Source organism: Caretta caretta, chromosome 2 (assembly GCF_965140235.1).
Source record: "Caretta caretta isolate rCarCar2 chromosome 2, rCarCar1.hap1, whole genome shotgun sequence".
Classification (NCBI taxonomy): domain Eukaryota; kingdom Metazoa; phylum Chordata; order Testudines; family Cheloniidae; genus Caretta; species Caretta caretta.
In genome coordinates, this window is record NC_134207.1 from 231,549,051 (window position 1) to 231,565,733 (window position 16,683).

Consider the following 16,683-nt stretch of genomic DNA (forward strand, 5'->3'; position numbering starts at 1 on the left):
CTGAGCCCTCAGACTCAGCAGCCTGGGCTCCCTCTCAACATTGTGCTGCTGTGACAGGCAATAGACCGCTCCCGGTCTTACACCCCCACCAGTTACATGCAGGCTTTGGCCAGCCACTACATGAACCAACAATAGTGAGGCTATAACCAAGATAACCCCCAGCTTCCCAAGCTAGGACCCCAGAGCTGTATTGTCCTGCCCTGGTCAAAACCCTGACCAGTACGAATTTATTACTCAGTTCGCCTCTCCTTTAATGTGGAGAGGAATATGGAACAAACTTGTTTAACCAAACTACGATTTTTCCCCAGGCACTTCACTTAAAGGCACACTAAAACATTAAAACATAAAACGAGTTTATTAACTGCAAAAGATAGATTTTAAGTGATTATAAGTGCTAGCAAACAGATCAAATCAAATTACCTAATAAATAAACAAAACTGCAAACTAAGCCTAGGATACTAGAAAGATTGGATATGAATGCGCAAATTCTCACCCTGATTGATGATACAAACAGGCTTTCAGATTCTGAAGGCACAAGCTGCACTTGCTTTGCAGCTTGGGCTCCCCACCCTCGTTCCTAGTCCTTTTCTTTCGGAGCTTCCCTCAGCTGTTGAGTTGTGGGGGAGTGAAGAGGAACAGATGATGTCACTCCCTGCCGTCTATTCCTTTTCCATATGGCGGGAACCATATGTTTCAAACTTGGTTCCCAGACCAGTTTGTGGAAAAATACAGGCACCCAAAATGGAGATCAGTGTCATGTGGTCTGGTCACATGCCCTTGCAAACCTTGCTGAGTCATAGCAGCCATTACTTACAAGCTGTCTGGAGTGTTCTTATGATGTCTAGGCTGGAAGCATTTTGCCTCATGCATTGTTATACCAATAAAATAAAAACCAGCAGGATCTTATTAAAGGGGATAAGGCAAAATGCCACATTTATTGTGAATACAGAAAGAATCATAGGAAGCCATTAGTTATAGCTATAACATTCCATTCAATTTCATATTTATTCACACATTCATTCATACACACACACAGAGGTTCTGCAAGGTTGTTATCAAAGTTACCAGCCTTAGAGTTGCTCGTGCCAAGCCACGGGGGAGGTGGCCTAGACATGAAGAGGGAGCAGGGCCTTGTCAGATGCTCATGTGATGCTCCTGGAAATTGGTTTGCAGAATCAGACCCCAAAGTTCTCAATTTCTAGAGACCATTTTTATAGGAATTTATTCCTATGCCAGGCTATGGGAATTGCTTCATCATGCTGTTGCTGAATCAATCAACAGATGGCACATTTCTGACGGCTCTGTGCTGCCAGATGTTATCTTGTTCTTTGGTTCTCCCATCCTTGGGTCTGTTGGGCAGATTCCAGTCTTCCCCCCGGGGGGTCCTCTGGTTTTTCGGATAGAGGGAGATTTGTGATGGTTTCACCCTGCCAGTGGTTGAATTTTTGGAAAGTGCCACTCTTACTGCAAGTGATGTCTTGTGGAGAGTCTGCTTTATCTCATTTCCTACCACAATCACTTTGTGATCCATAGGCCTCCAGTTCAAGTCACAGCTGAGCCAGATAATTTGCAATTGAAGAGGCATCAAATGAGACTTATGCTTTCTTTGGCATGTGCTCACTCTGTTATCTTTTTCATTCCTGAAATGCAACACTTCCTGCTTTCCTAAATCAAGTAACTTATTTTTGTCAGGCTGCATTTAATCCTATACAGAGGTGAAAAGGTGCAGCGTTAATGGAAAACTTAATTTGAAAATAAACAGATTATTCCTTAATCTAATGGAAAAAAAATTGTGACTCATCAATAGTGTTTTTGCTAATATATAACCTTATATAAAAAAACTAAAATCACTAAACAGATTTAATTTTGCCTAAATCCTGATACTAACATTAATTTACATGGGCTGTCTTGTTATATAAAACACAGAAGGCTATGAAAAGCAGTTAGACACCAAGACTGATCCTGGGGAAAGTCTAATCTGGTACACAAGTCAAGAGGAAGAGGCTTCATGTTGATGGTGAGATAGGAAGCCACAGTGCCACTATAGGATGGAGGAGCTAAGAGGTGGGCACACAACTGGAGGCCACGTTGTAAATTGGTATGCACCCAAATGGAGGCTAGGATGAGAAGCCTTTAATATGTGGCCTTAATCTTTCTGGGTTATTGGTATTAATTGCTTCATTTTTCCTTTAATAAAGTTTTACTGTTGCACAAGGTGGTGTGAGCTGTTCTCAACATGAGTATTCACTCTATGGTGTTTTGATGATTATGATTCTGTATTCACACAGTAGATTCTGTACGAAGGTATCCTCCTTTTTCTCACATTCCCACACACTTTCACTGCTTTTGCTTTTCTATCTATTTTTTCTTCCCCCAATTCCCAGGGTAACAAGTTGAACAAATATAATACTATAATATAACATTTACAATGGTAAACAGAGCCGTGAATGTATGCAACCAGGAGATTTGTCATTTGGGGTTGAAATCTTGCAAAAAAAAAGCACATTACATTTTGCACCATTGCAACCAAACTTGAACCTTCATTCAGTTTGGCCCCTAACCCTGAATTCTAGCCTAAAACTAATCTGAATCTGGATCCAAAATTGGCTCCTTGGCCTATATCTAATTAGTTTGAGTACTGAAAGATAGTAAGAGTTTAAAACCTAATTTTAAGTCTTTTTCCTGCAATAAAGAATGCAACTATGAGGACACACATTCCATTCTCCCTTCCTATCCAAGTTTGTATCCTAAGTGGGTCTCAACCTGGGGTACGTGTACTCCGTGGGTACACAGAGGTCTTCCATGGGGTATGTCAACTCATCTAGATCAGTGCTTCTCAACCTGGGGGGTCGTGAACCCCAGGGGGGCCATGGGACGGGTTTAGGGAGTCGCAAGTGCAGGACTGGTGTTAAGGGATGGCAAGGAAGGCAACTGCCTGGATCCCCATGCCACAAGGGCCCCGTGAAGCTAAATTACATGCTTCAGCCCCAGGCAGCGGGGCTTGGGCTTACTCTAAAGGTGGCAGGACTCCGAAAAGGGGTACAGTAATCGGGAAAGGTTGAGAACCACTTTCCTACAGTATATTTTTCTAGTGGTTTGTCCAATCAAGTTTCAATTTAGGGACAGAATTTATCATGATACTTTAGCATAACTTCCACTGAGTATGTGTGTATTGCCACATATATGTGAGGAAAGCATCCAGTCCTTGGTTCTTGTTCAGACTGGTTTAAATATAATTAATTACATTGAGATTAACTCTGTGAGGAGAAAAAGCAAATTCTAGTAGATCACTTTGTTTGATGTAGCATATTGCTTTCATTTGACAAGGTCTGTATTTACATATTTCAGAATCTGAGCTACAGTGTAACTTTGAAAATGGTCTGTGCAACTGGAACCAGGACATGGATGATGACTTTGACTGGACCAGAAACCAGGGCCCAACTTCCACATTTGACACAGGACCAATAAAGGATCATACTTTGGGCACAGTCAAGGGGCATTATCTCTATATAGAATCCTCAGAACCGCAAGTGTTCCAAAATAGAGCAGTTTTGCTGAGTCCTATCTTTAACAGCACTTTCACTCATGGCAATAAAAGCTGCATTTTCCGCTTTCATTATCATATGTTTGGAAAACACATTTATAGGCTGTCAGTCTTCTGGAGAATTTTGAGCAACTCAAGGGGTCATCTGCTGTGGCAGAAGTTTGGAAATCAAGGCAACAGATGGATAAGACAAACACTCAGTATTACAAGTGCTAAGCCTTTTCAGGTATGATTCTTTTAGTCTGTCATCTACTTACTAGAGCACCATAAAATGCTGAGAGAATGAGAGATTACACTAATCTAAAATAAAGCCAAAAGTAAGAAACACTCTCTGATCAAATTTACTTTGAAACACATTTGTCATTTGATTAAATATGTTCCCAAACATTTTGTTCTGCTGCAGCCATATTTCCCCATACCAGAATGCCTGGTTATCATCTTTGAAGATGAACACATGGCATTTTGAAACAGCTGTTACTTGGTTCTTTCAGCATTTAATACCATGAAACTATGCTTGTGTCGATTGCAAAGCCAACTGGGAATATGGAACAGCTTGTCCTTTTATTTTTTGTGAAAAACCTTTTACTACGTGACATTAGACTGAATATGCCATCAAAATATTTGGGTGAAGAGCCTAATGCTCATAGGTTGAAAAGTAGGTATCAGTTAATAGAATACAAATTTATTATAAAGCACAGCTGGAAATCCAGTGCCCTCTTTTTAAAAAAACGCTTTGTGTTATAGAACATTTAAGTTTTACTTTGTCTTGTGGGTCATATTGGGGTTGGTATACTTGCAAACATATTTGAGATGTTTATTCATTTGACCATGTGATGCCAATTCATCAGAAAATTAATTGAAAAGAAAATATTAGCAAAAATTAATTCCTTTATTTAACTGACCTAAGGCAATATTAGAGGTAGATGGTGCCATGTTTTGTTTCCATAAGGACTATGTTAAGGGACAAACGGCCACATTCTCGTTGACACTAAGGCCCTGTTACATCAGTTTGGCTATTTAGAGAAACCTTACAGTGGGCGTAAAGGTTTATATCCATTTAAGGCCCCTTTGCACTACAGTCTACACTACAAAAATAGGTCTCCCTAAGTTATGTCCATATACAGCCACTGCAGTAATTAAATTGCTTTTGCACATCCACACTATGCCCCATTTGTCATTGGTGCATGTCCTGACCAGGAGCACTTGCACTGATTTAACTGTCAGTGTGGAGCATTGTGGGATGGCTTCTGATAGGCAGCAACAGTTGATGTAACCAGTGCAGTATCTACACTAACACTGTGTCAAGCTAACTAAATTGACCTAAGTGCTACACCTCTCGCAGAGGTGGAGAGTGATGGAACCTACAGAGAGCACTGAAGGGAGCTACATTTTAGTGTAGACGCTTACAGAGTTACATTGATCTAAATCTGTAGCGTAGACCAGTCCTTAGTGTGAATGAGAACAAGTTACTCTAGGGCAGAGAGTAATTACAGTAGAATTTGTTTGTATACAAACATGTACCTAGTTCTTAAAACCCAGAACTAAAACTCATTCTTATACCTCATTTTCTATATTAATTTAGCCTACTATATAATATATTGATAGCTGAACATTAATGCCAGTAGTACAAACTGTACTGTTTGTTGTGTGACATCTGGATTTGTTTTTATTGTGACTAGGCATACAGTGTGCAACCTACTTGGAAGGAATGTGAACGGCACTTTTCACATTGGCAGCTTGATTTTACTCTCACTTATACCAGTTTCACGCTGGGGATAAATTTATTGTTTGAAATGGAGTTACTCATAATTTATACCTGTGTCTGTGAGAAGTGAACCAGGCCCTAAACATGGAAGCACTTGACTTTGAATTGAATTGAAATGTGCACTGCATTTAAATTGGAGTTTGAATATATTTTAGTTCCTCTTTGTGCAAGTTCCGCATGCATACTTGTTTTGCATAGAAAGGAAGTATGTTGGATGCTTAGTAGTTTGCCTAAAAAACTCCAAAATCAATAGTCATACATGGGTCCTTGATTAGGGTTAGGAAGATGTTTTGAGTTAGTAAGGCTTAGTGTGACAGCACCATAGGGCTCTCCTACCCTTCCTTCCTCTGCAGAGTGTTATGAGCTGAGTGTAATCTTGTTATGGGAATTAAAACCTCACTCAAGCTTATATGGAAATTAATCCATTTAAGATAGTTGTAAGAGACTGTTAAGGAGTCACATCCAAAACAAGCCCTAATAAAGTCTGTCCAGAAACTAGCACCAGGTGGGCAGATGGGTTGACTGGATATTGTGTCCAGGTGGATGGGGGTGTCAGAGAGAATAGACAGAAACAGAGAACAGACAAAAACAGAGAGAGGGAGAGGGGGCAAGAAAGCCACGCAGGAGCCTGTAAGCACAGTGTGATCCAGGAAAAAGTTAGAGAGAGTTTTTGGGTCTGGTACTGGGTAAAGAGGCTTGAGGGCTGTGAGCTAAGAAACTGCTCCTTTTGTTCTAGATTCATTCTCTGTTCAGAGAGACAGGACTTTGTACATTCCTTGAAATGAAGAAAATTGCATCAAGAAGATACCAGTCACCATCAATTTTAACTTCAAACTGGAACTTCCCAGTTTGGAGCCCTGAATTTTGACTAGCCCTCAGATCAAAGGGGGTAAAATGGAAAGCTATAGGGCCAAGTTCGGTGTAAAAAGGGGAGTAATGGGTAGAGAAAACATCAGCATGACATTGAATGCCTTGGATATTGCTCAAAATTGGAAATTGTTACTGAGTTGTTCAGTTTTTGTCAATTGTTGCATTGGCCATGTATTGTAGAGTGAGCTTTTCGCTTACCTTGATTATTCATTTGGGGATTTAATTGCTTTGGGAAGGAGAGGTCTACTAGGTCAGTTAGATCAAGAGCTGTGGCTCATTCCTATGTCCACTATTGTTCTTGACTGAATTTTGCAGCCGGTTTGCCTACCCTTCCAAATTTGGTGATTTTGAAAATGAGATGGTTTTGGCTAGAATTAGAAAAGCACAAGTGATCATGCATGTTCCAAGTTGCATAGGAAACAGCTTGTTCTTCCGATTGCTGGCATTTTCAATGACAACAAAATGTCAATTAGAAAAAAAATGTGTATTTTCAAAATATACGCTGGGTGGTGGAGATGGTGCTTCATCCATGTGATTGGCTCCCCCAGAGGGGAGGTGAAGTGTGCAGGGGGTAGGGTGGGAGTTGATACTGTTTGCTCATTGTGAACTTCCTGTTTCAGCCTCACTCTTGATCTAGTTTCTGGATCTCTGTTGATGCTGGGGACTTAGCTGCTCACCAGTTTTATGTTCTGGAAGGGATTTTTGGAAGGATATGGCAAAATTGGGAAACTGCTGTGTGGATTTTTTTACCTTCCATCTGGCATGTTTATGGCATTGAAGTTACAATTGTCACAACTTTGGCAGATGCATGTAGTGGTTTGGTTAGAAAAGGTCTGATTGAGGTCTCTGTAAGTCAGCAATCTGCTTGGGTATTGGTCCTGGGCATGACTTGCACATTGGGTTTGCCTGTATGTGTAATGCAGCTTGTGGCTCACTTTCTCTTATTTCTCCTATCTCTGGTGTGGAGGAATGGATGAGTCAAGACTCTGGCTTCCAGTTGGGGCCCTGAGCCAGACCTAAGAATATAGAGGGGGCATGGCCTTCACATTTAATCTCAGGTTTGTAGTACATGAAGGCCATTGGTGCCTCTTGAGATCAGCACTGGAACAACCCCGCTGAGTAGTTTTGGGCTGTCACTCCAGTTGGGTAGTACTGTAGTTTTTAAGTAAAGTTGCAGCCTCTGCATTTAACCACATTAGGATATCTGTGTCTCATTGTTTCCATGTGCACATCAATGGAATGTTTCAGATCAAATCAATACTTCGAAAGGAAATATTTAGCTTGGCTTTGAAATATGCATTTGGAAAATTGAAAAAATTCATAGAAATCAACATTTTTGGACAGAAAATATTGATTTTGATGAAAAAACTTTTTGTTTGAAATTTTTTGACCAGCTGTATATATAAGTAAGGAAAATATAAGAAGAAAAATTCCCTTCCCTCCCCCCCTCTTTTCTTCTTTTTTCTCATAAATGCTTGTCACTTGTGTACTTAGATGTTCACTACATTCTAGGAAGGAAACACAACTTGTGAATTATAAACAATAAAGGGACATATGTTAATATTATTTTTAATTATGTTAAGCAAGCCAAAAAAAGAGTAGATATAAGTGATATCACAATCAAGCCAATAGACTGGATGTTTTTAAAAACATGTAATAATCTGCTGATTTACTGAAAGGATCCAGGAACCATGAATCATAGAATCATAGGACTGGAAGGGACCTCAAGAGGTCATCTAGTCAAGCCCCCTGCAATCAGGACAAGACTAATATTATCTAGACCATCCCTAAAAGGTGTTTGTCCAATGATGGAGATGCCACAACTTCCCTAGGAAATTTATTCCAGTGCTTAACCACCCTGACAGTTAAGGAGTTTTTCCTAAGGTTCAACCTAAACCGCACTTGCTGCAATTTAAGCCTATTGCTTCTTGTCCTATTCCAGAAGTTAAGGAGAACAAATGTTCTCCCTCCTCCTTGTAACAACCTTTTATGTGTTTGAAAACTGTTATCATGTCTCCTCTCAGCCTTCTGTTCTCCAGACTAAACAAATTCAGTTTTTTCAATCTTCCCTCATATGTTGTTTTCTTGACCTTTTATTGTTTTTGTTGCTCTTTTGTGGACTTTCTCTAGTTTTGTCCACATTTTTCCTGAATTGTGGCACCCAGAACTGGACACAATATTCCAGCTGAGATCTAATCAGCACAGAGTAGAGTGGAAGAATTACTTCTTGTGTCTTGCTTTCAACACTCCTGCTAATACATCCCAGAATGATGTTTGCATTTTTTGTAACAATGGTAGCATGGGGCAGTAGTCAGAAGGCTGAATGATTCTTGGCAGTCCCTCTGTAATGTCTCGGATATGGGCCCCTGGCAGGCAGCAATACTGGGATGCCATGTCAGGCCAATAGATGGGTGCCTTTTTGTCCCTCTCAGAAGAGAGTCACCAACCACCACTACCCTACATTTCCTCCTGGTAGTGGTGGCTGCGCTCCTCTCAGCTTTGGGGTACATGGCTTCTCCTCCTCCACCTCTGGGGGTGATTCCTCGTCGCTCGTTGCCAGGGCAGCATAACAGTTCTTCATCACTTTGGTGTGTAAGTTGGGAGTAGGGGTGGAACACTGCCTGCTCCCAGAAATAATCAGCAGCCAGTGTCCGCCCGGTGATGGAACCACATCCTTCTCTCCTGGTGGCCTGACAACAGACTTCTCTAGCTGGATAACTTGGATAACTTAGACGTCTCCATCTGAATACTCTCAATGAATTCTTTGTGGGCACTGATGCTCCTCAGCCCAGCTAGCTTCTTCTGTCATTCTCTCACCTGCTTCCTGAGAGATTCCACCAGCAGGCACCTTTCAGATTGGGTGGTCCCCCCAGCCTGGCTTTGTGAGAGTGGGAAATGCAGGTCACAGTCTCTGCAAATCCATACCAGGATCTGGGTAGAAGCATCCATGGTTAAGTTCTCTGTCTGGATTATAGGTGAAGGAGGCAGGAGCAATGTTGGCCCTTCCCAACCATAGTGCCTATATTAGGGCTCCCCCTTACAAACTCCCTCTCAAATTGTTATTTTAGCAAACTATTTGATCATACATAGCTCACTTATGGATTCCCATTGTGCAATATTGTGCAGGATGGAAACTAAAGTTCAGTTCTCAGAACTGACAGAACTTTATTCCTTTATTCCTTTTCTGGTCTAAGACATTCATCCCAATATGGGTAAACATAACTGTTAAGTGTGTTTATCTTCTTAATCTCCTTTAGCAGTCCACTTTCATGTTTTCCATATAAGTGGTGTTTGAAATCATAGTAAAATATTGAAATGTCCAGGATAGCTCACTTATATTGATGATGCACAGTGTTTGCTTTATCATCAGTGGGAAATCGATGCCTGACACAGTTTCACCTCAGAAGAGAGGACAGGTTTTTATTGTGGTTATTTGTTAGATAAATGTCATTGTTTTCCTCTTTTCCTTCAAACTGCTCCACATTTGGCAAAAATAAGTGACGATGTTATGTTTAAATTAATAAAGTGATATATAACAATATTCTTTGTTAGTCCAGGCCCCTTCCTTTTAGTCATGGAAGTTACAGAATGGATATAAATCAGATGCCTACAGTATCTTTAAAATGATATCTAGGGACATTCTGTCATATTTTAAAATTTATGAGGTTATTTATAATGTAAAGGCAATTTTGCCCTGATCTATTTCACATTTAATTCATATGCAAGTTTTGTAAACGGAGATAATTACAACCCTATAATATCACAAGACATAGGGAGTCATTTAATGTTTCTAACCCTCTATGATTATTTCACAATAATCACCCCAGGCCTTCTCTAATGTCTATTATGATTATGAAGCTTCTTTCAAACATGCAAATTCAATATTGAAATAGATTACTAGCTACTGCTACTCAAAATTTGCATTATTCAGGTATAATTCTGCTACCATATATGTCATTTGTCTATTAAGGTATGAAAAACAAAACCCAAAAAGCAAGAAAAACCAAAACTAACCCTCAAGCCAAAAAATAAAAATGGAAGATACTACAGAATATAAATCTATCTTCAAAATCACAATAATTTTCTCAAAAGTTGGGTGGTAAAATACATTTAGTAATTTATTAGTTTAAAAAATGACTAGGGAAGATATATAACTAAATACATAATAATAATTCTGTTTTGATTAACAATTACATACTAATAGATCATAAAGTGGTGGAATATTGATTGAAGATTATGACGATATATTGCCTATGCTTTATAGACAAGAATGAAAGCCAGGTCTCCTCTCTAATTTTTTTATTTTTTTTTATTTTTACTTGTTGTGCTTTGGTGGTGCCCAACACTATACAGAAACAAACATAAGGACCAAGAGGTTTGCAGTTTAAGAGCCTGATCCTCCAAACATTTACTACTGTGTGTACTGCAATTGGTTTAAATGGGTTTCAGAGTAACAGCCATGTTAGTCTGTATTCGCAAAAAGAAAAGGAGTACTGGCGGCACCTTAGAGACTAACCAATTTATTTGAGCATAAGCTTTCATGAGCTACAGCTCACTTCATCGGATGCATACTGTGGAAAGTGTAGAAGATCTTTTTATACACACAAAGCATGAAAAAATACCTCCCCCCACCCCACTCTCCTGCTAGTAATAGCTTATCTAAAGTGATCACTCTCCTTACAATGTGTATGATAATCAAGTTGGGCCATTTCCAGCACAAATCCAGGTTTTCTCACCCCCCCACTTCCCCCACACACAAACCCACTCTCCTGCTGGTAATAGCTTATCTAAAGTGACCATTCTCCTTACAATGTGTATGATAATCAAGGTGGGCCATTTCCAGCACAAATCCAGGGTTTAACAAGAACGTATGGGGGGGGGGGGGTAGGAAAAAACAAGGGGAAATAGGTTACCTTGCATAATGACTTAACCACTCCCAGTCTCTATTCAAGCCTAAGTTAATTGTATCCAATTTGCAAATGAATTCCAATTCAACAGTTTCTCGCTGGAGTCTGGATTTGAAGTTTTTTTGTTGTAATATTGCAACTTTCATGTCTGTAATCGCGTGACCAGAGAGATTGAAGTGTTCTCCGACTGGTTTATGAATGTTATAATTCTTGACATCTGATTTGTGTCCATTTATTCTTTTACGTAGAGACTGCCCAGTTTGACCAATGTACATGGCAGAGGGGCATTGCTGGCACATGATGGCATATATCACATTGGTGGATGTGCAGGTGAACGAGCCTCTGATAGTGTGGCTGATGTTATTAGGCCCTGTGATGGTGTCCCCTGAATAGATATGTGGGCACAGTTGGCAACGGGCTTTGTTGCAAGGATAGGTTCCTGGGTTAGTGGTTCTGTTATGTGGTATGTGGTTGCTGGTGAGTATTTGCTTCAGGTTGGGGGGCTGTCTGTAGGCAAGGACTGGCCTGTCTCCCAAGATTTGTGAGAGTGTTGGGTCATCCTTCAGGATAGGTTGTAGATCCTTAATAATGCGTTGGAGGGGTTTTAGTTGGGGGCTGAAGGTGACGGCTAGTGGCGTTCTGTTATTTTCTTTGTTAGGCCTGTCCTGTAGTAGGTGACTTCTGGGAACTCTTCTGGCTCTATCAATCTGTTTCTTCACTTCCGCAGGTGGGTATTGTAGTTGTAAGAATGCTTGATAGAGATCTTGTAGGTGTTTGTCTCTGTCTGAGGGGTTGGTGCAAATGCGGTTGTATCGCAGAGCTTGGCTGTAGACGATGGATCGTGTGGTGTGGTCAGGGTGAAAGCTGGAGGCATGTAGGTAGGAATAGCGGTCAGTAGGTTTCCGGTATAGGGTGGTATTGGAATTGGGGTGCTTTTCCTTTCTGACTCAGCCCTCCATTAAAGTCACCATATAATTTTCCCCTTCCGGTGCAGCCAGGTCCACCGGACAATCTGCGTGTGTGCAGTCTCAGACAGTCTTCCGCAATTCCCAACCTGTGCCACTTTCCCAGTGGCTGGTAGGGGAACCTGGGTCCACTGGCTACTCCGACTTCCAGCCCAGGGACCCTATCATCGGTAGCCAAGGTCTATACTGTCTCAACCCTCACTGGTCTTTCCCTTGGCATCTTCCTAAGCCATGTTCCACAGGCTTTCTTCTTCCAGAACACCTCTGGATAAATCCCTTCTATCGGGGACAGGATCTCAGGGCTTTGGTTCCTCATTGGGTTTCCTCCTAATCGCCACTCTGTGCCTGGAGAGTGACTATAGACTCTCTCCCTGTCACCCACTTCTGTCAGGCTGTCGGGAGTGGCTCAGGAGCATGAAAACCAATCTCAGGGCAGACTGTTAAAAAACAGGGCATAAACCCCAAACTGGCTGTGAGTTCTATACTTAGATTTCACCAACCAAATATCAAGTGTGAACTCCTCAAGCACTATGGTAACCTTAACATAGTCACAGACAGTCTCCTTGGGTACTCCGGTCTATCTTGCCACCCAGTGAAGTTTGCCTTTGTGATAGATGGTCCCTTACACCAAAAATCACAACAATATTCAGGTTATTCCCAGTCCCAAAGGACCAGTTACTTAACCCAGGTCAGTTACACCTTAGATCCTACACCAAAAACAATGCTTGTACGCAATACTATAATAAACTAACTAAAGATTTATTAACTAAGGAAAAAATAAGAGAAATATTTGCCAGGGTAAAGCAGGTAAACATACAAATATGAGTTAGAGTCTTAGACAATAGAAGCTGCTGTAAATGCAAGCTCTATGAGTATGTCTACACAGAGAAGAAAATTCCACGATTGGCCCCACAGGGTCCTAGAGCCTGGGCTCCAGTCTGAGTCCAGAAGTCTACACAGCAATGAAAGAACCCCATGAACCTGAGCCCTGGTAGCCCACATCAGCCAGCACAAGCCAGCTGCAGCTTTTTCTTTGCTGTGTAGATGTACCCTATATGTCTTCTTGGGCTAACCAGGCCAAGCAGCTCTGGAGCCCTTGCTTATGCTTAGAAATCTTGCCCGCCCAAAGTCCAAGCAGCATAGAAACACAGTTTCCACTTGCCAGGGATTTTTATTCTCTATACCCAGAGTTCAAACTATTGGGTGAGTCTTTGTGCATATCTCCTGTTCATGGGTATGGGGGGAGCAATCGACAAAGTCTTTTATCTTCTGATGTTCCACAAGGGTTTGCCTGGTGTCCATAGGCCTTTTTTTTGTTGGGCAGGAGATAACACCTCCTGTGGTAAGCTAGTATTTCCACATTTGGTAATGCTTCTCTCCTGACTGGTGGTTTTACGGTTTCAGTGCAAACACTTTTTCAGTTATAGAGCAAACACTTAAATATTGCCTTATAATATGGGATACAAATATTATAAATGAGATTAATGCATGGAGCAACTTACAAGCATTTCATAAAGTCTAAACATATTTTCATAAACCTAATATCTATTTTAACAATACAAACATGCAGGTGACCGTGACTGGTTTCCAGTTAAGCATTAGTCAGTGTTCAGTTGAGGCATAAGGGCCTTTGCATGAGCAGGCACCTGGTCTGCGAAGCATCACACAAGCCCAGACTGCTCCTGCCCAGCTGGGCTTCATCTTCAATTAGTGCTCATCAGTCAAGCTTGACTCTTCCCCCAGGTGCAGCCTTAAAGCTAATTGGCTCATTTTAACCCGGTCAGAGCTTGTGTGGGACACCCCATCAAGAGCACTATTCACTGAACAACCAGGGATAATGGTTGGGATGTGACCAAACATGTCAAGATAATGTTGAATTATAGCATGTCTTGTTAGATTACCAGTTCATTATTTATACTTTTTATATTTGAATGTGTTATGTGTAGTCTTTGCATGATCTGACATATACATCCAGTACATTGAGTTATATATTGTTGTAACATACTGACAGATAAATGATATTTAGGCACTGTCGTACAGGGAAGAGATTCAGATCTGCACTGCCTCTGGGTGGGTTCAGGCATGGTGCCTTCCTAAGTGGCCTGGTAGGCAGAAGGAATGTGCAAATGGTGCATCTGCTCCCCACAATATATCTGACTTGCTTAGTGGGCTAGTGCAAAGGAGAGAGAAAGAGACTGTTGTGCCTGAACTTCCTCTCCACAACTTTGGAGCAATGCATCCCCTTGGGAGCGTGCTCAGGGAGTAGCCTTCCCATATACAGCAACTGCAGTGGGTAAAGGCTCTTTGCAAAGTCTGCTTTCCTATGTACCCTGGCAAAGGCCAGTCACAGTACAGTCCCATGTGTGATGCAGAAAAACAGTCATAGTTACTGTAGCTGGAACTATTTAAAATATTTTTGTTACAGTGAAATACAATTTATTTGAAGGTAATAAAATTATAGTAACTCTGGCTTTATTGAATTTTGTTTACAAATTAGTGATACAAATTGGATTGACAGCCACTGAAGATCTCATCAAGAGTTACTGATCCATTAAGTAAATATTGACCTTAAAGTTAGTGGATGAACTTCAAGTAAAGAATTGCCTCGAGGGACAGTATATTTCGGAATGACTTAAAACAGAAGCCAGTATAAATATTGTTCTGTAGTCTGTTGGTTTTTAGGCATTTGCATTCTAAAAATTACAGAAGATAGAGCTGAAAATTCTGTTGCCAAATTTGTAATTAATATAGTATGCCAACACCCTTTATTTACTGGCAACAAATACAATATTCCAAAACCTGTAGCCACAGGCCTAGATCCAAAGCTAAGGAGGGCTCAGGAGGGCTATGAAGCTCAGGAGGGCTATGAAAGTGGCGCTTGATGTTTCCCTGATCCTGGATTAGCCACCTAACAGCAGCAGGCAGGGATGAAATGGCAGCAAGACGTTGGTGAGGTGTAGGAAAGGCCAGGCAAAGTCCTTTATACCAGAGCTGGAGTATATAGGGGTGGTAGGGTAGGAGACGCTGTGACTCTACATCACTGGAGGAGCCTCCTCCAGGGGAGTAATCTTCCTGCAGGTGAATACCCTGGTTTCAAGGCCAGAATCCACCCATTTGTGGCCACGCAGCACCCAGAAGTGGGCTACCCTGTTGTAATGATTCAGCAGTTTTGGTTTAGTCAATATTTAATTTTGATTTGAGTGCATTGAAAACCATTTTCTAATACAATCTTTGAAGTGTTTAGTAAGTATTATAACAGAACAGCTTATTGCTCAGGGAGGAAGGTAAGTTTGAGATCCTATTTATCGGGATATAAGCGCATGAGTTTCCTTAGTGGTATTTCATTTGTGATTAGTTATATATAACTTTTTAAAGTCATTGGGAATCTTCTACAAGATAATATTTTGAAACAGTATAACAATCAGGTTGTCCACTTTTCAAAGAATCCCAGGCAGCTGCTTCATGTTCTTATTGGCTAGATCAGGGGTTGGCAACCTTTCAGAAGTGGTGTGCCGAGTCTTCATTTATTCACTCTAATTTAAGGTTTTGCGTGCCAGTAATACATTTTAACGTTTTTAGAAGGTCTCTTTCTGTAAGTCTGTAATATATAACTAAATTATTGTTGTATGTAAAGTAAATAAGGTTTTTAAAATGTTTAAGCTTCATTTAAAATTAAATTAAAATGCAGAGCCCCCCAGACCGGTGGCCAGGACCCGGGCAGTGTGAGTGGCACTGAAAATCAGTTCACGTGCTGCCTTTGGCACGTGTGCCATAGGTTGCCTACCCCTGGGCCAGATAGACCCAACTTAAAAGGCTGCATGGTGGGATAGATGCTTTTGAAATAAGAGAAGCTTTCCTTTAGTGCCTACCTAACCTCTTGATCATCATCCCACTAATGCCCTCAGCAGCTACACCTGCTGTGCTGTGTGGAATTCCAGTGGAATTCAGGGAAGTAGGAGGGTATGCCCTGAGCATTGTATGGCTTCAGTAACACTGTTTTGGGGATAGGCTTTCCACACCAAATGGTGAACCACATGATGAACTGCTATCAATGCCATTTGTATCCTCTGTGCAGCACTGGAATGTAGTGGCATTCCTTTAAGTGTCAATGTTTAACTGGAACTTCACTAAGGACATAGTATTGTGTATAGATAGTGCCCAAGACCAAAGGAGGTATTTTCCTCTATATATGTTACCTGGTATAATACACAGCTTGCACCATGGTTGTACTCTTAATTTATTTATTGAATGGTGAAATTTGGGCATCAAATGTACAGATTATCTGTGAAGCAGTAGTTTATTACATGGACAGTTTATTAAACACCTCAAACTTCACTTACTATAAAAATACCCCTTGAAAAAGACAACAACAAAAAAAAATGGTCTCTGTATTCAGAAACATTTCATTTTCTTCAACACCTGCTTAGGGCTGCGATTTCAGGTAAGATTTCAGCTATTCAGGTCAGTAACTCACTAGGATACTGTAACTCCTCACTTAAAGTTGTCCCGGTTAACATTGTTTCATTATTAGGTTGCTGATCTATTAGAGAACATACTTGTTTAAAGTTGCGCAATGTTCCATTATAAGGTTGTTTGGCTCGCCCCATTCTGCCCGCCCAGTGCTTCTGCCAT

At 40.9% G+C, this 16,683-nt stretch overlaps 1 protein-coding gene across 1 annotated transcript in view; it reads left to right on the plus strand.

Annotated features, from left to right (window-relative positions):
- The window catches only part of MALRD1 (MAM and LDL receptor class A domain containing 1), a 468,338-nt gene that overhangs the window by 116,665 nt on the left and 334,990 nt on the right, over window positions 1–16,683 (plus strand). Inside the window, exon 19 of the mRNA XM_075124752.1 lies at window positions 3,349–3,770. Within this exon, the coding sequence (XP_074980853.1) occupies window positions 3,349–3,770 (422 nt within the window). The remainder of the gene's footprint in view (window positions 1–3,348; window positions 3,771–16,683) is intronic.